Source organism: Asparagus officinalis, chromosome 2, assembly GCF_001876935.1.
Source record: "Asparagus officinalis chromosome 2, Aspof.V1, whole genome shotgun sequence".
Lineage (NCBI taxonomy): Eukaryota > Viridiplantae > Streptophyta > Magnoliopsida > Asparagales > Asparagaceae > Asparagus > Asparagus officinalis.
In genome coordinates, this window is record NC_033795.1 from 23,481,942 (window position 1) to 23,506,396 (window position 24,455).

The window sequence follows — 24,455 nt, forward strand, 5'->3', positions numbered from 1 at the left end:
ATAATTTCTATTTTACTAGCTGTTTGGCACTTCAGCGGTCTGCCCAAATTTTATAGGGCCCTGAAGTTTTGGTATACAACAGAAGTCTGATGTGGTTGCCTGGAAACCAGTTGTACTGCATTGTCAACATATCCTGTTTTCTCTCTAGTCTACCTTTCTATCCAGCTTTGAGCTTGTAGTGAGAGATGATAGCAATTCCTTTTTTTAGCAAAATGTAAAAAAACTCCCAAATTTTGTATCGTTGAGACTTAGTCCGCATCTATACTAATGCTTTCTTCAATATCTCTGTCTGTCTGTATTTCGTGGTCCATACAAGGAATAGAAAGCCTAGCTCTTATACCCCTCAGAATCTCAGGGGAATGCTTTGTAGAAGCTAAATTTCACAGATCACTAACATCAAACTCAACTCTCCAGTTGGAGTCAATTATCCAAAAAGTTATACTGTTGGCTTTGACATCTTTTGGCCGCTGCCACAACTCTGGTGGAGTCTGTTTTGGCCTCCTCCACAGCTCTGGTAGAGTTCTTTTTGGACCTCCTCCGTCAAAAGCTCGAGTTTTGCCATCTGACAACCTCCTTGGTGACCAATTTTTTTTGTTACATCGTCCCCCTTCATTTGTCATCCAGTTATACAATGTCCTTTGCCCCTTTATTTGTTCTCCTGTGGCACCTGGATAAAGACAGACTACCTGAGTTTTTTCTCATTGCTATGACAACTGAGTTTTTATCCTGCAGCGACCTGCAAGAAAAGGTTTGAAGGGTTCCAACTTAAACTGTCAACTGCCAATACCACCAGTTGAGAACTTCTGAAATATTGGAAGCAAATTCCTTTCCTATCTAGGAATTTTTCTCTATCTGGACGTAAAAAGGAAATCTAGAAAGCTACCAAATGGGACTTCCGTGGAAGCTTTCTTCAGATTGGCAAGAGAAGAAGCTAAAGCCTCCTAGAAAAACATGAGGGAATTGAAGAGGGATCAACTAGGTCTCACTACCACTATATACTTTTTAGGAAGGAAGGAAAAACAAAATGTCATGATGTTTGACTGGTCCAGTGGTTCCAATGGAACAAAAGACACAAGGTGAAAGGAGCAAAACAGCAGTTTTCTAACTTACAAGCAAATTTCAGAGAGGAAGAACAGGCAAGATGTTCTTTTAGAGATACCAATTAATACCTCAAAAAGCTGGGTTCCATCTGATGTATTGATAAGGAAAAGGTGACATTTATTTATTTTTTATAAAATGCTTGTATAGTTAACTTTTTTGTGACATCAAGGTGTAGCCTGATGTATTTAAGAAACTGGGAACTTTGATATTCGGGTGGATCCAGGAAACTTTTTGTATTTGGTCAGAGATAAGGATTCTTCTAATGTGATGTGCGGAGTGAAAGTTTAAGTGGTGCCATGCATTGTTTTAAATTTTGAATATCGGATAAATATAGGACGGCCAAAATCCATATTGGATTGCAAAAATCGAGGATATATCGGGTATATATCGTAAATATCAGGGTGTCATATCGGATGATGATTATACATAATATAACATTCTAGTAACATATTTAATGATTTCGAAACATAAGAAATTGCATCATGATATATGTTGCAAGTAGGGTATTGGCAGCTTTGGAATGTAAGAATTTTTCCATTTTTTGCGTTACCCAGAAACAACAACGAAAAAAACATTTGATATCTGTCTTGACTGTTAATATTAGAAACTTGCTATGATTAGGGGCTATACTAAGTGTTCTATATAATGAATTTCTTGGTCCTTAGTTAAAATATCCATAATTTTCACATTTTCTGTCCTGGACAGATGGTATTATGATTTAGAGCATCTTAGCAAGGTTTCTTTAGCTTACAGAGTCTGCTCTTGTGTTCATGTCTGATAGATTAGAAATTTAAGCTAGGGCTGAAAGGACCAACTTTATGCAGATCCAGTTTAAAGCATATAGATCTGAAGAGGTTACTTCTTTTTTATTAATGACAATAAGGCTTCAAAACATTTTCCGATTGCGGTAGTCTCTTTTAGGCTCATGTTTTAACCTGCAAAATTTTGCAGTTCATGTTGTTTATTGTAATACTTTAGTCTCATGATGTTCCTATTTTTCTCTGGTTCAGGCCTCACGGAGTCCTTGTTTCTTGCCCACAAAGATGACTATTCTGAGCACGAGCAGGCATCCCTCATGCAGCTTTACCAAGCGAAGGTTTTTGCACTAATTACTCAATCTTATTTGCTGTTTCTTGTGAAGTTAGATGTTTAGCCTTTTCTATTATCAGACAGCTTTTACGGATGTGTAAACTTTGTTCTTAGCGTGATAGTGGTTTGTCTAGATGGAAGAGTTGCGCGCTGAAATTCAACAACAAACTGAAGCAACAGGAAATGTCTCGCGTTCAAAAACAGCTATAAACGCATCTGCCAACCAGCAGATATCTGTTACTATAGTTACAGAATTCGTGCGCTGGAATGAGGAGGCAATATCTAGATGCATTTTGCTTTCTACCCTGGTCAGTATTTGTGATACACTAGTTCATGCTCTATGATTTGAAGTAGTAGTAGGAAATTTATGAAGAGGAAAATATCAGTTTTGGATCTAAAAGTTTTCCTTTATTCCGTGCTTAACTGTTTCTTGTTATACTTTGTTTTATGACATCTTTTCAAGTCAGATGCTCGTATACTCCATGAAATGGGAGGAACAAGAACATGAAAAGATACACACAACATGAATATCAACTGTATTGAACATCAGTTTTATCCATACTGAATTCTCTGTTCAGAGTTTCAGATATTGGTTGGTATATATAAGTGAAAATAGTGGACTGTAAGATAGAGTGGACTAAGAGAAGAAAAGAGGAAATTTATGGAGGAAAGGTAACTGACCTCTGACGTCTTTGACCTCCTTTATTTATATTATCCCACTACTACGTGAGGAGAATACTATATACCTCTCAACACCCCCTTAAGTTGGATAATAGAGGTCAATCGTGTTCAATTTGTTACGAAGGTTAGTAAATGGTCCTTTTCCCCAGGCTCTTCGGAACATATATCCAAATTCAAATTAGAAATGATCCACTAGGTTGCATGCAATGACATTGCTCACATCATAAGAAATCCCATTTCTTATTGAAGTGATTTTACCTACAACCTAAGTTGCATGGAAACGGGTACGGGTGTGGTGTGGGTACGGGTACAGTGCAGGTACGGTTACAGGACAAGGCAATTGTTTTTCACTTCATGTGTCATTAGAATTAAAATTTCTATCACAATTTTTAAGTCTCTTTTATTATGTTGATTACAAAAAATTGGAAACTATCTCATTTTTTAACCAGACACCCAAGCCACCCTTTAAATTAATAATTTTGAACTTGTGTATGGGGGTGAAACAAATCCAACTCATATCTAACTAGTTTCAATAAATGGGTGTGAAGTGTAGACTATACGTCCAAGAAGTGTTTGCCAACTATTTTGAATTAAAACATATATCATATCATTGAGTACGTGTCATAATAAATGTATGCATATAGTCATGGAGTGTCCATGAAGTTCGGATATGGAAATGTGTTGGGTACGGGTAGGGCCTCGCAACATTTCACAGGAAGAGAGCTCTTATCAGAAATAGTGCTAGGTGGTTGTTATAAAAGAAGTATTAAGAGGCTGTCTAGCTTAAGGAAATATCCGAAGGATCGAACAACCATTGAGAACATCCCCCCCTCCAACCCCACCATTTGTAACATAAAAAAAAAGAAAAAAAAGGAAAAGGAAAAAAAAACATGAGACTTCACATGACATAGAACTGCCAAGCAATTCTTGCTCAGGATGGAGAACTGTGGATAAATAGGAAGGAAAAACTAAAAGGTCTATCCAAATAAATTGGTTGATTGCCTTGAATGGATGCACAGGCTGAGGCTGGAAAATAGAAGAATTTGAACTGTGAGGAAATGGTTGATAGTTTTGGGTTGCAAATAAACTTGATCAGATGACTGTCTAATGCAATGTTGTAAAGAGTGGTGAAAAGCGCCCTGAAAAGCATAAGCACTCCAAAGCTGCTGCGCCCAGGGCCAAAGTGGTCAGGACGTTTTTCATTCGAAAAATTGCACCTTAAAGCGGTCGTGGGCAAAAAATTCCCATTGATAATTTGTTGACAATTTGATGTAAATAATCCACAACATGTTAGTTTATCACATTACAATGTTTATAGTATTTAGTTAGTATTGCATGATTGTATCTAAGTATTGTTAAGCATCAGTTTCATACTTACGATCTCTATAAACGAACACATTTGCATCTATAGAATTGTTTTCTTCCATTGTTTGTTGGTTCTCTAATTTTCAGATTCTTTTCTTATTTTTCTGAAATTTTGTCCCTTTTTAAAATTTTAAAAGATTGACTTGTTGCTTGAGCCCCAAATGGCACCCTGCTACTTAGTTCTGCGTTTCTGCAAGTTTGGTCTAACGTAAGATATAGTTGAGAAGTACGGAAAGTTGCCTCTAAATTTTGTAGCCTTAATTTTTCACTTATATATATTTCCAATAGAAAAGGAAGAGCGCTTGCTGTCATCTTCACTCCTCTCAGGTCAAGATGGATGGGGTCCAAATTGCTATTATGTTCCTCAAATCACATAGCTTGTTTCAAGTTAGTCCCTGTGTTAAGTTGATGTTTCAGTTGAGAAGAATATACCATTAAATTTAACTGTTTCACATGATCGTCCTGTTATACCCTTAACATCAAGATCCATGCCCATTTCAAAACCTAAAGTCAAAACCAAATCCATGACAATCTTCTCTTCTCCGACCACTTTCTCCACCGGGACCTAGTACAATATGCAAGAGACAGGAGGCAACAATGTGGATTGTGTTGTCATTGTTATTGATGTGAGCAAAACCAACAATAACCAGCTCCACGTCCTCCACAGCGGATGATGAGAAGGCCAGCGAATGGGTCAGGAAACAATTAAGGAGGAAGCTTTCTTTGGTGGTGCGCTGACCAACAAGAGTGAGGCAAAATTTGCTCTTTTCTTGCTCAGTCCTCTCCAATCCTCCAATTTCTCCTCCCTATTCCCTACTGGACCCATAAGAAATGAGCCTGTCCGTTACCAACAAGATGGCTATTACTATCAATTCCTCTTCCTCTGGTGGTACATTGCCATCAAGATCCACAACATGCACCATCAATATCTCAAGATCAAGAACAAGCTCATTTAAATTTTAAATCTCAACCCCAACTAAGAACTAGATCGATTTAGATGAGGGTATGTTTAAGCAAGTGGAGGAGAGGCTGAGGAGGGAGCACGAGGAGATAAGAGTCGGTGATTTGGGGGTAAATGTGGTAGTGATGATAGAGTTGGAAGTGATGGTGGTGGGTTGCAGGGATGAGATTTTAGAAGGATAATAAGAGAGGAAATAAAAAGAGTAGCAAGGTAATTTTTGTTTTGGGCTAATCACTAACCCAACTAAGGTTAAACAATTTGACTGAAAAATTAACTGGACTGATTTAACAACCTATATCATTTGAGGAACCGAATAACAATTTATGATTTGAGTGACTAATTGCAGAATATGAAAGATTTAAGGGACCAATATCGAAAAAACCGTAAAATATATCATACAGTAAGTTTTCCAGGACAATATTATCAAAACTCATACAGTACATACCGAGAAATTCTAGAAAATATATTTATGTGCCAGCTACATTCTATAATTGTTTTCTGAAGTCTAATTTAGGAGTTAAAATGTGATAGGCATAATTACTTATGCAAGAAAAAAAAATTGTTAGGCAACATTTTATGGAAAACCGACTGACTTCTCTAGTCTTGCTGATGATCATGAATATTTGATATAGTAAAGTAACGAATCTGGTGTCTCTAATTTATTACTTGTATATGTGTTACGTCAGAGTTTACAACGACAACAATAACAACAAAAAGCCTTTATCCCAAATTGTTGGGGTCGGCTACATGAATCATATTCTTCCATTTGTTAAGTCAGGATTTTAGCCATACAAAATTGTATTCTTAACTACATAAAGTTGCTATTTGACATAGACACATAAATTAGCCTTTCTATGAGATTCAGTTTGTAAAAAAGGCTGGATGGGATTTGAATGAGAGAAAGGAGTATGGAATCCTCTTTTTGATTCTGAGTCTTCCACTCCTGTCGTCACATTTCTTTTTGTTGCTTCAGAAGTAGCTGGTTTCACTTCAACTATACACATTTTTTAAAATTTCTTTTTTTATTTCGCAGACGATTGACATCTCAATATGGTTATAGGGGAAGTTTCACACTGTCAGCGTAAATACTCGTAGGGCTTTCACCATCACCTGTTATTGGATGGTGCTTAACATATCTTTAGAAGGCATCTAAATGAGAAAACTCAAGGTTTCACTTAGAATAAATTTAGGTTTTAGTTAATCTAATGAGATCATTTTTATTCGTGGATCATAAAAATTCTAGATAAAAGGCTAATGCTTGAGACTTGTCAACAAAATTCTGAAATATTCTGAAATATTCTGAAATTGGGAGGATTGTATTGATGTTCGACTGTACCAATCACCCTTGTCCTCAATCTGTAGCTTGTACCATTTCTATAACTGTGTTCATTACCTTCTCTACCTAGTTCAACATTATCTCATTGCACATCAACTTGAGGAACTCTCATGTACATCAAAATAATTTAATAATTGGAGAAAAATATTTGACCTTTTATTAAATTTTACTTTTCTGGTATGATCTGTTTTAGCAGTCAGGGATACAAGACTAGGAATAATGAGTTATTCTTTTAATGTCTTTTATGGTGTTTATCCGTTTAGTTAAGATTAACCGAAATAATCACGAGGCAAGAAAAGCGGGTTTTTTTTTTTTGTTGATGTCGATATAGTTTATGGATTATTTTACCGTTTCACTGTGTTTATAGGGTCACTTCAGAAAGACAGTTTCTTAAGTTTTTCCCGGAACAGGGTCCATTTATTTTGTATTTATATCTGAGTTTTCTTGATAGATTTATTGGTGGATTTAGAGACATGCTGTACCTTTAAAGTTTGAACTTTTATTGTTTAATTTCATTAGAATTGTCATTATGATTTTAATAGATATCTTCGAAAATAATATTATGCTATTTCTCTGTTCACATGCATAAATATAATATGTGCATAATTACTAAATTAGTCCTACTGAATGTTCCCAAATTTACCATGACCCTAGATGCCAATACGATTTAGCCTACCCCGTTTATGCAATATATCATTCGAAATTACTTTACCCTGTGGGCCTGTATCGCTACTCTTACCACAAACCAAGGTATAAAAGTAATACAATAAACTGGTTTCTATATAAGTTAATATATTTTTTCCCAATAACATTGTGCTTCTGTTGGTAATTTTATATACGTTAATATATTTTTCCCAATAAAAAGACTATCTTTGCTATTGAAATGTTTTCTATAGACATGTAACTGCTTTCGTTGTTGCAACATGCTTAGACTAAAAAAGTTCTTTTGTATTCTTACTTTTCTTTGAAAAATTGTTGATATTGTGTTGTGGCAGGATGTTTTTTCAGTCATGTTATGTAGTCTTATTCTGTTGCAGCAATGTGCTGATGCTGCTCTGAGATTTGCTCAATATTCTTTTAGTATCTTTTTCTTTCTTTCTTTCTTTTAAAATAACTTACCTCCATGGTGTTATCACAAAATAGCTAACCTTTTTTCTGCTTTCAGCCTGCAACTCTTGCAGCGAATGTGAAATCAGTATTCACTTGCTTACTTGATCAAGTAAGTTTGATTTGACATCATTCACATTAATCTGTCACTGTAATCCTTCTAAGTGCACTGAAACATTTATAGGTGAGCCAATATTTAACTGAAGGACTTGAGCGGGCCAGAGAAAGTTTGAATGAAGCTGCAGCTTTGAGAGACAGATTCATGATAGGGACAAGTGTCAGTAGGAGGGTTGCAGCTGCAGCAGCTTCTGCTGTATGTTAATTCTATTTTTATCATTGCGGATGTTAATGTATTATATACCTAGATAAAAAATTATCCAGTTTTAGTCCGAGAGAAGAAAACCCCATATTTGATTCTCTATATGGGCAAATCATTGATCTGCAGGCAGAGGCTGCTGCTGCTGCTGGTGAAAGTAGTTTTAGATCTTTCATGATTGCTGTTCAACGGTCTGCAAGTAGTGTGGCAATACTTCAACAAGTAATCATTTTTTAAGGTGCTAATTACTTGTGCATTTTAGTTTTAGATTAGTACTAATGTAGTACTTTTGCAGTATTTTTCAAATACTATTGCTCGGCTCTTGCTTCCTGTGGAAGGTGCTCATGCTGCTTCATGTGAAGATATGGGAGCAGCTGTGTCTAGGGTTGAGGCTGCTGCACACAAGGGTCTCCTCCAGTGTATTGATACTGTGATGGCTGAGGTATGGATCTGTACTTTCTTTCCCATCCTTAACGGAATTTCTTCATTAAAATGATTTAAAACACAGCTACTGTCTATTAGTCATGCAAGCATGAGAACAATCCTGTCAGTAAGCAAAGGCATCAATCATTAATGTATAGCAAAACAAAAAACCATTCTAGCATGGAAATGTGATTACCATGGAAAGATTTCTCTTCACCGTACCGTACTGCCACGAAGGATCTGAATTGAGCAGCTTGTTTTCTATATACGCTTCATTGAAAATATTTTCATTTGATGTTCTGGCTCCAGTTTCATTTTGAAATACCTGAAAATTTTTATACCTTTCGCAGAAATTCATTTTCCAGGAGCATTGAGTTCAGTCGAGCATTGTCCAACTTGATTGGAATTTGAACTGTGAAACAAGATATAATAGAAATCCACAGTTGAATCAGTTACACTATCTGTGGTATAAAAAAATATTTCCCCCCCTATTGTGGATATTCGTGCTTGTTTAGGAACTTATGCATCCGTGTCCGGCATTGACAAATGGACCAGACTAGACTAAGCCTGATCTGCTTATAGTTGAATGAACCTGATTATTTGTCAAATGAATCATCTTCTCCAACCGGAATCAACCTGACTATCTCCAGATTGACCCACAACCTGTATAAATAACTGTCATAGTGGTGGGTAAGTTGGGGGAAGCTGAATCTTTTCTTGGCAACAGTAAATACAACCAGATACGCGGGCAAGAAATCAGAGACATCGAAAAAAATGAATGCAGAGATAACAAACTATATACCGTACTTTGCAGTGACAATCAAACAATCAGCTGGTTAATCATAGAGAAACCTGGGAACTATAATCACTGAAGTCCACAAAAGGAAAAGGAAGAAAAGCTACACTATCGACGTCTCATCCATGATAGAATCCTATTTGGAGCATCATGTGATCACTGTGATGGAAGATGGAGGGGGTCAGTCACTCAAATTTTGTGGAGGCACTTGATAACTTGGTGTCATCCTTTTCAAGGGAATTTTTTCCTTACTGACTTTTAGAATTGGTTTTGAACTTTGAGGGAAGTGGTTGTAGGTAGATAAAGATGGATGGAAAGAGTTGCGGCTTTGACACCATCGGTGGAACGCTTGAAGGATGTGGTATTGAGGAGATGGGTAGAGAAGAAAATGAGGAACAACTCAAGTTAGGGTTTTGAACTTTTGATAACCTAAATGGTTTAGATATACGTATGTTTCTTGGTTACCATGTGTTCAACTGGCTAGCTGGTTTGAAGCTTTGCTGGTGGGTGTTATCTCATGTATCATGTCACGTATAGGGTCCAGATTCTTGACAGGTTTTTGAATATAAAAGTTGAGCTGATATTTTATGTCCCTTTAAGAAATTAAGCCGTCTGGTTAACTTGATTATGACCCTTACCGAATGAGGGTGGCTTTTTAACTTCGATCGGGGTTGGCACGTCAGGTTAAGATTGCCACGAGGTCCACCCTTTTCTATGATACACATACATGATACATTTATTTGCAGAAAAAAATAAAAAGAAAACATCACATGAGCTGCATGTTAAAGACGCCTTTATTTTCCAGTAAGAATTATTGGGTGCAATAACAGTGCATCAGCATGCCCTCTCAACTTTGGTTGCAGCGTGTTGGAAGAACCTGGAAAGTCTGTTAATATCTTTAATTTTTAACATAGGGACTTTGATAATTTTATCTGCATGTTACTTTGTCTTATGGTAAACCTTCATGCAGGTAGAGAGGCTGCTTTCAACAGAGCAAAAGGCTACAGATTATCGATCTCCTGATGATGGAATTGCCCCTGATCATCGGCCAACAAATGCCTGCATAAGGTACGTTCAGCTTATATTGCTATGTCAAATAAGTAAAAGTGATCTATTGTTTAAGAATTACTTTATTATTTTCAGAGTGGTAGCCTACCTTTCTCGTGTGCTAGAAGTTGCATTTACCGCTCTAGAGGGTCTCAATAAACAATCATTCTTGAGTGAACTGGTAAGTTTCTACTTGGATTTTTCAATGATTTGGAACAGTGTCAGAGCGTTAACTCTTTTGATCATCGAGCGCCAACCCTTAATCCTTGCTTGTAAGTTTATGGGTTTGTGCTTCTGTTATCTTCTGTCAGAGGCACTACCATCTATGAATACGTCTGTTTCTCACTTTCATTGAACGCCAACCCTTAATCCTTGCTTGTAAGTTTATGGGTTTGTGCTTCTGTTATCTTCTGCTAGAGGCAGAGGCACTACCATCTATGAATATGTCTGTTTCTCACTTTCATATATTCTTCCTGAGAAACCTCTTTTAAGTGCTTGCTTTGATTATTTGATTCGCGTAAGCATTCTTTTAGACACATCCTTTAAATGTTGTAAAGCATGTCTTCATTAAGATTTGATCTGGGAGTGCATAATTCATAAAAAAAATTATGCTGTCATTCAATGGATTGCGTGGAATTTTTCAGAAATAGATTACATATATAAGAAAAATGAGTATACTTGTCATATGGAGGGATTCCCTCATATGACAATGATGTGGCTCGATCTCAACCAAATAAATAAAGGACTAAAGGAGAGAAACCCTTATAGACACACTTGGTTAAGATTGAGTAAAACCATTGTATATGGGATATAGTAAAGCTCTTGTAAACTTTAGTGGATAGAAACTCTTATCCATCAACTTTTTTATCTATTGGCTTTGTTTGGAGATTTGTGCTACACATCAATTCTATGTTTGAGATGTGCTTCTCGATGCGTATCACGTGCTAGCACAAATCTCAGAGAAAAATCAATGGATAAAAAAATTGGTGGATTGGACAAGAGCTCCAATCAACTTAAGCTCACACGAGCTCATCACACACCAAGGCAACATCTCACGGGCAGCCGTGGTTTGTACCCCCAAAGTAAATCCAATGAATTAAAAAGTGGGGGGATAGAGCCCCCTATCAATTTAAGTTAATTCTGGCTTTGCTCGCGCTATATACATAACTCAAAGTGGATCAAAGTAGTAGATCATTAGACTGTGTTGACCAATTGAACATTGTGCTTGTATATAACTATAACGTATATAAAAGTAATCATAATTCATGACATCGTTAAACTTCAAAATATTTCACAAAGCAAAGTTCCTTGTAGATGATTGTAAAGAGAGGTGAAAGGCAAAGATTGTAACCAAAAAAGTAAACGAAATTAGGAAACAGCTTGTTGAATTTGTAGCCAAAAAAAGAAGAAAAAGGAAGCATCATGTTGAATTTGCTGACATGCTCTTGAGTTAATTGTCTGTTCTGTAAATGAAGCCTCACCCTCAACAAGCCTAGAAGAGATGAGAGAGGGAAGGCTTGATACCGAGAGAGAAGAAAACTGATCTAGTTAGGATGCTTAGCAAATTTAGGTTTTAACCTAATGAGACGGTTCAAGTATCTAGGTTTCAATAATCTCAAATACACAGGCTGTCTCATTTTGGTGGTTCAAAATCCCTGACTGAATCAGTGCAGCACTACATCTGATCATGCGGATGCTTACATGACCACATAAATTGTGTTTTAGAACTTCAATTCCACTCTCAACATGCTTCTGTGTCTAGATTGATTAGTTTATTTGCTGCTATTTTTTAATTAGCATTTATGGGCTTTGGTGCTTATTTGCTGGATAACGGAAGATCATCATTAGCTTCTTAAGGATACTCTTTTTGTCTTGGCTTTTTTTTTGCTTTAAATTGATTATTCAATCTATTTAAGCTGTTTGTTGGGAAAAGATTGACTGGACTAGCGCATCAATATTTGCCTGTAACCTGTTTTTAATTTTTAATTATTTGATCATGACTTTAGGGAAATCGCTTGCATAAAGGCCTACTCAATCATTGGCAGAAGTTCACCTTTAGTCCAAGGTAACAATTCTTATATTCTTACATATATTTCACTGTAGCCTGTAAAGATTGTAGAACATGGAGTAACTTGTGGTTCATTTACAACCAATCATGTTATCTTTCTTCAATTTTAACTTGCAATGTAGTAGTAGTATAACCTTATCGTAATACTTATCTGGAAGATTACTTAAGGGAAAAGAAATTATTCTATGATTTTGTTGTATGCATATGCTTCTACAGTTAGTTTGCCTGCTCTCATTTACTTGGATGAATGAAAGAAAGAACGCAATATCTGTTGTGGTTTTGCATCTGATAACTTGAAGTTTTCTGTCTGCTTCTCTTTAGCAATGCTTTTCTTCTAATGTCTATTTGGTGAATATGCATATTTATGTGATATGGTAATCTTTTACCCCATAATACTCCATCTGTTACAGCATAACTCATGGTCTTTTATCTCCATTTGGCATGCTCACAAGTGTATTTTTCTCTCTTTCTGGAGTTATCGAGTCTATAGACAATAGCATGACTTTAAAACAACTATTTTAGAGCCCTCCATGAACTTAATGTATCTGAAGAAGGGGTAGCATTATTTCTCTCTTAAAACAGTGAGTGCTTTTTTCCCTCATGAGTTATGTCATGGGCAAGAATGTATTCGTCATTTGATCTATAATTTATTCGTTGTGACACAAGGACTGATGTTAGCCTACATAATGTATAGCTTGGAATCGTTCATTATTGCATGTTTCTGGTGAAGAACTTCAAATAGATTTTTAACTTTGATACTGTGGGGACCATACATATAAATGGCTTCAGCAGAAGGTTGCATTTCTCTTTTCATAGCTCGAAATCGTTCATTATTGCATGTTTCAGGTGAAGAACTTCAAATAGATTATAATTTTTCAAATAGATTATAATTTTGATACTGTGAGGACCATACTTATAAATGGTTTCAGCAGAAGGTTACATTTCTCTCTTCATTATTCAGTTATGATAAGAGTTGCATATGTTGAATGAAAAATATTACTTGACAACCAAACAATTTGAGACTACTACTGTTTCCTTTAGCCAAGCTATGTTTCTTCCTTTTCTTCTGATTGTGACACTTACTTTTCAGTTTGGTTACCTTTTTGTTGCTCTGTTTTAGTGGCTCAAATTGCCGTTTACTGAAGTAAAGGAAAAGTATTTGGCTACCTTAAAGGATGGATATTGCTAATATTGATTCACATGGTGGCTAAACTAATTCAAAATTTGTGTAACCATTAAATACTAGTGATCTCAAGCTCCGTTTTACTACCTTATTCTGTCAATTTAACTGCGAGACTTCATTATCTAATGCTATAATTATTTGCAGCGGTGGACTGAGGATAAAGCGAGACATTACTGAGTATGGGGACTTTGTTCGCAGCTTCAATGCTCCTTCCATTGACGAAAAATTTGAACTTCTTGGCATGTATGTTGTGAACGATATAATGTTTTACTGTGTTTATTTTTCCTGGATTAAATGAGATGACTATTTTTTCCCCCCATTCAGCGTGGCAAATGTCTTCATTGTTGCCCCTGACAGCCTTGCTTCATTATTCGAAGGAAATCCAAGCATCCGGAAGGACGCTTTAAGGTATGTGTGCTGCTTTTATTATTATTATTTTGTATTAATATGAAAAATTAATGTCATGATGTTCTGACAACTGGTTGAAATTTCCAGATTTATTCAACTTCGAGATGACTACAAATCTGCAAAGATTGCATCTAGGCTCAACAACATAGTGTCTGATTCCTAGTATGACGATTTGAAGGAGAATCAAGCATTGTGCAGTGCTGGAATCAGTGGAACACGTCAATTTGAGTTATTCAAATTAGACATGGAAAGATGTAGGATGTAGAGGTGGCAATATGTAATGATCTACTTATTTATCTTGTAATTTTATTCTAATTTTTTAGTGATGATAATTCTGTTACATTCATGTCCCATGTCGGATAGCTGAGTGTTTGTTGTAATATAAAAATGTGCAAGTGTCCTTTTGATATAAGACGAAAATATATGTTGCATTCAAAACTCGATGTGTATATTCAAAAGATTTGCTGTTTTTCTTGCTTGTAGACGGTGAAACGATTTTGGACGCTAGGTTAGTTATTATTTTTATAGCTGATCAGCACGTAAATACCCTGTACTTTCACTCATTTAGCACTTGTATACCTTTATGCAAATGTGAAAAAATTCTATGAAAATTTTCATATAACATTCACATGTCATGTTAATTTAGGGCTTTTTAACTATTAATATTTGATAAATTTATTATTAATCATGCTAAAAATTTAAGTTAAATGTATCACAATTCTATTTTAGAAATTGAATTAGGGATAAAATTTCAATCTTGACCTATTTGCAAATTTAATTGTAAAAATCGACCCCTTTTATAAATTCGACACAGTTTCAGTCACCTGGTTGAAACTAGGTCGAATTTAAAAAAAAAATTATAAACTTCACGGGACTTGTGAAATTTATAAGTTTTTTTTTTGTAAATTCGATCCAGTTTCACCTAGGTCAAATTTGAAAAATAAGTACAAAAGGGATCGATTTGTCCGATAAATGTTCTAAATAGGGTACTAAATAGGGTCGAAATTGAAATTTTGTACTTGAATTAGATAGATTTAGGGGGTGTTTGTTTCAAATCCCAAAATTTCAAGATATGGATTCCAACATAGAATTTGAAATCCATAAATTTTTGGGTGGGTTTTGGGATCTCTAAAATGTTGTTTGTTTTAACAAAATTTTAGGATATGAAATACCAAAACTTACAATGTTTTGTTTGTTTCAAACTTAAATTATAGCATTACAAATTTTAGAATTTGAAATCCCAAATTGTAGCAAACAAAATTTAGGATCACTAAAATAATGATTGGTGAATTTAAGAATTTTTGGTGAGCTTACCCCCAATAAAAAACAGCTCTTGTATTTACTCTTCAAGCAAGCCCACAACAAAAGATGAAACTGAAACTGAAACTAAAACTGAAACTGAAGCTTTCCCAAAGCATGCTCTCCTATACATGTTAGCTCAGTCAAGGTCACCAGCACAACCACGTCCAGCAAGCATACAAGGCATACAAACCCAGCAACAAAACCCAGCAACCCAACAACAAAACCCAGCAACCCAGCAACCCAGACCACCAGCGGCAAAAACACAGACCTCTAGCAACAAAATCACCAGCTACCAAGTTTAAAGCACAAGCCATCAAGAACAAGTCAACAAGCAAACTGTATATGAGAGTCAAAAATTTGTTTCAGGCCCCTTTAACAAAATAAATAAATAAACAGAACCTGTATATGAGACTGTGTACAAAAGTATGGTTGTGGCTCAAATTTAAACAAAACCTGTATATGAGACTGTGTACAAAAGTATGGTTTGTTTCAGGCCCCAAATCAGTTTCCCAGAATCAGAGTAGTTGAAACAAAATATACACTCAACGTTTGGATCCTCATAACTTGCTAGTATGGTTCAAGCTTTTCTGCATAAAGAAAAACAAAGCAATAAAGTACATAGAACAAATATTGTGCATGAATGAGATTACCAATAAATTTGAAGTAACCAAACCAGAAATATCTAGGGAAAAGACTTACCTGTGTACAAAATTAGTCTTGAGAAACCACAAATAAAGGAATTGTTCTCATGAACTGTCAATAAAACAATTTGATGGGAGAGTTCTCTCTCATTAGCTCAAAAACAAGCATTGAAAACATGAGCACAACAAATAGTGTCGAACACAACAAATGGATAGGGCTGTTTCAATACTCAGGCTAATTCTTAGAAAACTAATTAAACGATATAGTCAAGCACAACAAAGTCTGATTTAATGATGTAGGAGAATAAAGCCACCAGCAACCACAACCACAAGATTATGAATACCAAGGCTCATAGAATAATGATGTAGAGGAATAAAGAGGTAATGTAGCCAAATCAAAAGCAACAAACCCAGCAGCCCATACCAGCAGCATGAAATCTCATAATAGGACCAAGTTTGGGGCTCAGATATAGGTATTAAAATGGAATACATGGATTGACTCATCTAACAATGGTGTTGCAATGTAGGTTGCAATCAAATGAATGGATTGCCTCACCGACGTTGTGGATGCAATGTAGGTTGCAATCACATGAATGGATTGCCTTACCTAACATTGTAAATGCGATGTCGGTTGCATTCTCATCCTAGATTGCCCTACCTAAACATAGCAAAACATTGTAGATTGCATTCTCTTAACTAAGACCATCATCATTGCCCACTTAGAAGAATACAAAGTAGCCATTGAAAACAACCATTGAAACAAATACTCTTGTATTTGCTCTTCAAGCAAGCCCACAACAAAAGATGAAAACTGAAACTGAAACATAAGTTGACCCAAAGCGGAGTCTCATATACATGTTAGCTTAGTCAACGTCACCAGCACAACCACGTCCAGCAAGCATACAAGGCATTCTAGAATAATGATGTAGAAGAATAAGGAGGTAATGTAGCCAAATCAAAAGCAACAAACCCAGCAACCCAGACCACCAGCGGCAAAAAAACAGACCTCCAGCAACAAAATCACCAGCTACCAAGTTTAAAGCACAAGCCATCAAGAACAAGTCAACAAGCAAACTGTATATGAGAGTCAAAAAATTTGTTTCAGGCCCCTTTAACAAAAAAAAAGTAAACAAAACCTGTATATGAGACTGTGTACAAAAGTTGAAACTGAAACTGAAACTGAAACATAAGATGAAACTGAAACTGAAACTGAAACATAAGCCCTCCAGCAACAAAACCCAGCAACCCAGCAACCCAGCAACCCAGCAACCCAGGCCAAATCAAAAGCTTATGACTCTCATATACAGCAACAAAACCCAGCAACCCAGCAACTGAAACTGAAACTGAAACATAAGCCCTCCAGCAACAAAACCCAGCAACCCAGCAACCCAGGCCAAATGCGCCAAAAACTGAAACTGAAACATAAGCCCTCCAGCAACAAAACCCAGCAACCCAGCAACCCAGCAACCCAGCAACCCAGGCCAAATCAAAAGCTTATGACTCTCATATACAACAACAAAACCCAGCAACCCAGCAACTGAAACTGAAACTGAAACATAAGCCCTCCAGCAACAAAACCCAGCAACCCAGACCAAATAACCCAGCAACTGAAGCAACTGAAACTGAAACTGAAACATAAGATTATGAATACCAAGGCTCATAGAAAATGTACATCAACATAGCCAAATCAAAAGCTTCAAACCCAGCAACCCAGCAACCCAAATCAAAGAATGATGTAGAAGAATAGCAGATGATATGGAGCCAAATCAAAAGCTTCAAACCCAGCAACCCAGACCACCAGCGGGAAAACTCATAATAGGATCAAGTTAGGGGCTCATATATAGGTATTAAAATTGAATACATGGATTGCCTCATCTATCAATGGTGTTGCAATGTAGGTTGCAATCAAATGAATGGATTGCCTCACCAAACAGTGTAAATGCAATGTAGGTTGCAATCACATGAATGGATTGCCTTACCTAACATTGTAAATGCGATGTCGGTTGCATTCTCATCCTAGATTGCCCTACCTAAACATAACAAAACATTGTAGATTGCATTCTCTTAACTAAGACCATCATCACTGCCCACTTAGAAGAATACAAAGTAGCCATACCAATACATATCGTGCAATGTAGGTTGCTATCAAGTATCATATCCAATGATATTTATATAAACCTGCAAAAGAACCAAAGTTATAATGAGATTGCAATTAGAGTAGTGAAATTAGTTACATCATTAAGTTGTTAAACTTACAAAATTAATAACATAAAGCTACACCACTAAAATTAATAACATAAAGCTACACCACTAAGTATTCAACTTACAAAATTAGTTACATCATTAAGTTGTTAAATATGCAATGAGTTTACAAAAGCAATAGATATGTCAAAGTCTTCAAAAGTAGTGCAATATCAAGTTTTCATAAGTCAAACCCTTGCTCGTTCATAATCTTCTCTATAAATAGCTTTTGAGAATTTTTGGTTTTGATGATCAACCTCCTAGCTTCTGATTCATGGTCATACAAGTAATCAAGCACTTTATCCAATACCCCCTCAGAAAATTCACTCTCATGCGTCATTAGAGCATTCGCCATGGTCTCACTCCAATGCACAACACGTTGATGTACATGTTGATTTTGAATTGAGAACGACATCGTGTCAATTAAACCACGCATGAGAGTCTCATCCTCTTTAGCCTTGCTACTCTTCTTCCTAGGAGTTGATGTATCAATTGATGCAGAAGCTACCCCACTAGAAGCCTTCAATTTCTTACCTTGAGAGTTGTGGTTTTGCCCACTTGATTTCTCGGACTCAAGACGTGGGCTTGGGGACAAATCAACCTCATTATCACTAAGTATTACATGATCCTCATCTCTATCCGTATCATGTTGGCTATAACCAAGCTTTTCAGTCATATCTTTGGTGAAATCACCCTTTGCTTGGTCATCTCCCGCGATATAACACAAGTTCTCATAGTGAATGAGAGGAGTGTTCAAATACTCCTTTAATCTAGAGATATTGTATTTTTTTTTCCTGTACAGTGAAATATTGCAAAACCAGTTACTAAGAAGTAAATATTCAAAGTTTGCTTATTTATAAAAAATATTACCTGTGTCCACCTATCAAAACAATCTGGATCCATGGTGACAATCTTAGTTTGTGGATCATAACCAGCCCCACTCATGTCCATGACAGTGCGCATATCAAAATATTTACCTTTCAAGGACTTGACATGGTTCATGACATTCTCCTTTGTGAACTCAGTGCCACACTTCTTGTTGACCTCCTCTGCAGCTCTTCAATATGCAAGCACCTTAAAGTTTTTATCAACTTTAAGACCATCCTTTGCCATCTGAGCAAGGAAGGGGATTAACACATCATCATTCTCTGCAGTCCATTTAGCATTAGGCACCCCCCTTGTATTCTCTTTTTTGTTCAGCACCTTTGGTGGCATTTTTCTTTTAGTAACTGCCCGCTTCTTGCTTTTGCTTTTGCTTGGTGAGGCAGCATCATCCTCAAGGTCAATTGCCATTGGCCTCTTCAAAGAATGAGTCTCACTTGAATGGGTACCAGGGGAAGTGTGGATAAGTGGGTGGCCACTGTTAAGCATATTCATAAACGACATGGGTTGTTGAGTCATAAATGAGTAGTTCATATCATAAGGATTGTAAGATGGATAAGTCGGTGGAGCAATGTATTGGGGCGGAGGGAATGGTTGTGTAGTGGGTGGTGGGGGAGCCGGGAAGTATGGATAAGTGGGTGTTGTTGGTGTTCTAGGTGAAGTATTCCTGAACTTATCACTTTCATTAGAATCTGCCATGACTGATTGCTACAAATTAAAACAGACAAATAACAAATTTCAAACCTCATGTTAGTACAATAATAGAGTACGAACATCAAAAAGTAGCATTCATAAAGCCCGATCTTCATAGCTAAATCCAGAGGTAGTAGACAATATATCAACGAGTACAATAATACATGGAAAATATAACTTAAATTATATCCCAATCTCGGTTGTGTCTCCACCGCGATATTTATCACAATAATCTTTCCACATTTTAATTGCAATTTGATCCCTCTTTGCTCTCCATTCATTTCTTGAATCTCTTTCCTCTCTTTGTGTCATAGTTTGAGTAAAGTCAACAACACCCTCTTTACCTTCATTTGCTATTTCATCTCCATCCTCTTCAATATGGTTGTCCTCATGCAACAACTCATCGCCCGGGTCTTCTATGACGATATAGTTATGAAGTATAGTACATGCAATAACTATATCAATTTGAGTTGGAAAAGGGTAATGTGGCTTCGCGGATAGGATTTTGAAACGATTTTTTAATACCCCAAATGTTGATTCAATTTTAGACCTTAGGGATGAGTGTCTTAAATTGAACAACTCTTGTCTATTATTGATTGGCCTACCCTTGTGCTCATTTAGATGATACCGCACTCCTCGATATGGGGAGATAAAGCCATGCATAGTAGTGTAACCCACATCACACAAATAATATTTTCCTACAATTACCAAAAAGAATTTTAATAATTTTTTTAATTTTAATGAAATAGACATATATTACTGTCGTAAACTCCCAATCCGTGAGGTCGTGGTCTAGATAACGCGTCTTCCAAAACTCTATAATCATTTACGGATCCCTCCTATCCAGCAAGAACATACGAAAATAACTTATTGGGAGTGCATGCAGCTAGAACATTTTGAGTTACACCTTTACGACCTCTAAAACGTGCAACAAGGCTAGCGGGAAGCATGGCGTCGATATGAGTTCCATCTATCATGCCAATACAATCCTATATGATACATTAAACAGTTATTAATAATAGAAAGGTAAAATTAATTGTTTGATTATGAGTAGTTATATTATAATAATGATTACCTTGAAATAAGGATAATATAATGGGTTAGTGGCAATCTCTAGTGATACTTTATTTGGCGCTTGCTTCATGTACCGCCCCCTTAAACGACCAACAGCTTTCAAGTACTTGTTAAAGTATTTTGAAACGGTTTCCCCCGATCTTATGAAATGTGACCTAACAATTCTATTTTTTGTTTTATGGCCTAATATATTAAGGAACATGAGCAATTGTTCTTCTACTTTAACAACCCGTCCATCTTTTAGTAGGCCGGTATATCTCATTATGCTAACAAGATTATGAAATGCACGCGGCCTCATTCTAACATAAGCCCTACAACTCTCATTATAGCCACTAAACACACGACTTATGTGCCTAGCTCTCATATCTATCTTCTCTTTATTTTTCACCTTACGTTGATAAGTGATTGATTTCCGTCTACTACGTATCCTCATCAAACATGTAAACACACAAATCACCGCGGATATAGTAGCATTAGAAGCCATCCTCGTTAACATCTCTTCATCAATGTCGTCCATCTACATTGTTTTAAAAAAACTCACAAAGTCACAAAATTGAAAAAAGCACAAAAACAATCTATATAGTATTGATCATTCATTGTTGATAATATTTGTTGCGAGCTTGAACTTTTGGTGGAAAATGATAACTGAAAAATTGTGCATCCTCATTGTTTTACTTTGTTGTACTTCTCTATGCATACAGATGATATGGTTCTTATGACAAGCTTGTTAAACAATTCTAAGTGATCAATACTATCCGCCCATTTGATATATTGATAATGCTTTCTCTGATTAAGAAGGGCTCCAAAGCATGGCATGTTAGCTAATTAGATATATATTGTTGTTTGGATTGTGACTTAAGCATTGTCATGACTGATACATCTCGAGCACATAATTAATTGTGCCAAATAACTAACTGATTTAATTGTGACTTAAGCACTGTCATGACTGAAAATAAGATCCGAAAATTTTAGTCTAATAATTGTGCCAAATAAACTTGATCAAACTAAATCAATTGCATATGCCTTACCACATATTAATTTCAGCTAGAACACCCCAATAACAAAACCAAATCCATCAATTTTACAAAGAAACCCTAATTTATGGAGGAAGGCAACGAGTTTTACCTGCCGAGGAGGAGACACAGTTGGTCGGAGAACTGTTCGGGCAGACAGAAGTCCGGTTGAAATAATCGAATCCCCAAATCAAGTTACCCCCAAAACCTCAAGATGAGTGGAGAAGAGGCAAGGCGGCTTGCCTGGGAGTTGGGGACGCTGAGGAGGAGGCGGAGCCCGCTGAAGTTGGGGTGGCGTCGTAGTCGGGGTTCGGCGGGAACAAGAGCTAGGGTTTCGCGCGGAATTGGAGACGGCGGGTAAAAGAGGACCCAGACGAAAGCGGTGACTTTATGCTTCGCTATGAGATCCGTCTTCAGGTAAGAGCGGACTAAAATGCTGAGTTGGACGCGATATGTCAGAAATCCAGCCCACATCCACTACAAAAAGTAGGATTTTACAAATGCTTAAAAATATTAGTATTTTATAGTTTGGGGATTTGATATCCCAAAAGTTTTTTTTGAAACAAACTTGATTTATGGATTTCTAAAACCTCAAAATACCACTTTTTTCATCCCAAAAACTCTAAATCTACCCTATATCCCAAAAAAAAAAAAAAAAAAAGAACTCCCTTAGCGAAATTTACCCACCAGTTGATCTCTCATGCTCTCGCTCCCCTCCCGGTCCCGCATCATCCAAATGGCGGAGGCCTCAGCCGCTCACATCGAGCACCCCAAATCCGGCCTTTCAACTTCCAAGACCCACTAACGTTTCCATCTCCGCTGCGCCTTTGTTGCCGCCCCCTCCCTCCTCCCTCGCCCCTTCCTTCCCCATTTCTCTCCCCTCCCTCCCCCCTCTCCCCCGCCTCTCTTCCTCCTCTCCTCCCCTCGCTCTCCCCTCTTCCTACTCGGACCTTCTTCGCCCTCCCCTCCTCTTCCCACTCCCTCTCCACCCGCTTCGACCTCTCCCGCCGGCGACTCGGCTTATCCTCTCACCTCCCTCCTCACCTTCCCCTCCTCTACCTCTCCCTCCTCTCCTCGGCGTGACGCTCCCCTCTCCAACCCCCTTCCTCCCGCCTGCGAATCTTCCCGCACATCGCGCCTCGCTCGAACCCCACCCTCGCCTTCGCAAGCCTCAAACCCTCCCCTCCTCCCCCTCCGTCCCACCTCCTCTCGACTCCTCTCTTCTTCCCTCCTCCTCGCCTCCCTCCCTCCCGATGGTCCCGCCGCCGTTCCTCTCAATCCGACCTCCGCCGCCGTCCTCTTCTCCTCGCGACACCGGGAGAGGTCAAGGGGTGGTGTCTGACCCCGGAACCTCAATATCCGCCGTGGGGACCCGGTCGGAGTGTGGTCCCCGGGCCCCGGGGTGGGCTGGTCGGGTTGCCCGTTGTTGCATGTGTATGGGCTTTGTTTGGCTGCTTCGAGGATAGCTGGCGGCGGGGCCAGCACGTGTGCTGATGACAGCAGAGGTTTGATTGTGTGGGGTTTTGAGGGCGGGTGGAGAGTTTAGGTGGAATCATGGCTGTGGCCGCGCGGCGTGGTGAGACGGTGGCAGGTCGGAGAGAGGGAAGGTTTGGAGGATGATTCGTGAGGTTTTGGTGGGGGTCGCTTGGCGGGTTGCCCCCCAACGATCGTCCGGGATCGCGGCTGGAAGCGTACCGGTCTCTCCGTTCGCCTCGATTTGGCGGCTTGACATGATCAAGAGGTTCCTGGCGAGGTTTCCAAATGTGAGGTTTTCGCAGGTTGGTTGTGATCCTATACCTTCGCAGAGTAGTTTGTGTTTGGGTTTCTTTTTTCACGACATCGTTGTTTTCGAATTTAGTTTGCTTGTTATAGATTGTTTGCTTTGCGTCGTATGGATCAAATAGTTGTGTTCTCCATGGACATTCTCTTCTATAAGTATCTTGTATCGCTTTGTACAATTTATGGGCGATATATCATGACTTTCCCAATATATCAGGTGACATTTCAGCCTTAGAGGAGTTGCGTTTGACATGGTGGCACTTTCTTTGACATGAAATAATAAATGATGCAGCCAGATATCTGTTTTTAACGACATTTGCTTTGCAAAAGCTAGTTGGAAAATGGTAGTTGAATTAATGTTTTGCAGGAAAAAAAACTGCAACAAATGCAGCGATTCCTTTTATTAATTAATTTTTTTAAAAAAGTAATGACACATCATCGAGTTTTAAAATGATTGATAAACTGAAGAAAATATAGTTGAAATAACTGGTTTCATCATAATAACATGGACTGTGAAAGTGCTTTCCATATGATTGCATATTTCTTACTGCATTTTACCCCCCTAATTGTAATATCTAATGCTTCTAAAGGCCTATGGGTTGACTGAGTCAACAGGTGGAGTTTTTCGGGCTTTTGGTCCAGAAGAAAGTCAACGCCTTGGATCTACAGGGCGTCTTATGGCTGGTTGTGAAGCGAAAATTGTTGATCCATCCACTGGCATCGCTTTGCATCCATGTGAACAAGGTGAACTTTGGGTTCGAGGCCCTACAATCATGAAAGGTTAGTAGTACCTTCCCTTGTCCTCTTGTTACTAATTGGCATTATACCCTTATTCATGTTTCTTTTATGCTTAGGTTAACCTGTTGGTGTTAGATGTTAGAGATTATAACAAGAGAAATAGTGACAAGGTGTGAGGTTCTTAGACTGGAGTTTATCTGTTTCCTTAAAA

General features: G+C 37.6%; 3 protein-coding genes across 4 annotated transcripts in view; 2 read left to right on the forward strand and 1 right to left on the reverse strand.

Annotated features, from left to right (window-relative positions):
* LOC109830533 (exocyst complex component 5-like) overlaps positions 1–14,356 on the forward strand; it is a 33,819-nt gene extending 19,463 nt beyond the window's left edge. Inside the window, exons 13-24 of the mRNA XM_020397813.1 lie at positions 2,112–2,197; positions 2,325–2,498; positions 7,699–7,752; positions 7,825–7,953; positions 8,086–8,178; positions 8,252–8,398; positions 10,146–10,243; positions 10,319–10,403; positions 12,229–12,287; positions 13,618–13,716; positions 13,798–13,881; positions 13,969–14,356. Coding sequence (XP_020253402.1) covers positions 2,112–2,197; positions 2,325–2,498; positions 7,699–7,752; positions 7,825–7,953; positions 8,086–8,178; positions 8,252–8,398; positions 10,146–10,243; positions 10,319–10,403; positions 12,229–12,287; positions 13,618–13,716; positions 13,798–13,881; positions 13,969–14,044 — 1,184 coding nt within the window. The 3' untranslated portion in view covers positions 14,045–14,356. The remainder of the gene's footprint in view (positions 1–2,111; positions 2,198–2,324; positions 2,499–7,698; positions 7,753–7,824; positions 7,954–8,085; positions 8,179–8,251; positions 8,399–10,145; positions 10,244–10,318; positions 10,404–12,228; positions 12,288–13,617; positions 13,717–13,797; positions 13,882–13,968) is intronic.
* On the reverse strand, positions 19,824–20,303 carry LOC109830943. Its single transcript, XM_020398295.1, has one exon. It carries the CDS (start codon positions 20,301–20,303, stop codon positions 19,824–19,826), a length of 480 nt encoding a protein of 159 aa, XP_020253884.1.
* The window catches only part of LOC109830534 (4-coumarate--CoA ligase-like 5), a 6,562-nt gene continuing 5,556 nt past the window's right edge, over positions 23,450–24,455 (forward strand). The window contains exons 1-2 of one of the 2 annotated variants that reach the window (XM_020397816.1): positions 23,450–23,505; positions 24,122–24,286. In XM_020397816.1, coding sequence (XP_020253405.1) covers positions 24,184–24,286 — 103 coding nt within the window. In that variant the 5' untranslated portion in view covers positions 23,450–23,505; positions 24,122–24,183. Of the gene's footprint in view, positions 23,506–24,096; positions 24,287–24,455 lie in introns of both variants that reach the window. The other variant, XM_020397815.1, reaches the window with a different exon arrangement.

Excerpts from the sequence above, each read along its gene's own strand:
- LOC109830943 (XM_020398295.1), bottom strand. The coding sequence starts at position 20,303 with ATGCATGGCTTTATCTCCCCATATCGAGGAGTGCGGTATCATCTAAAT.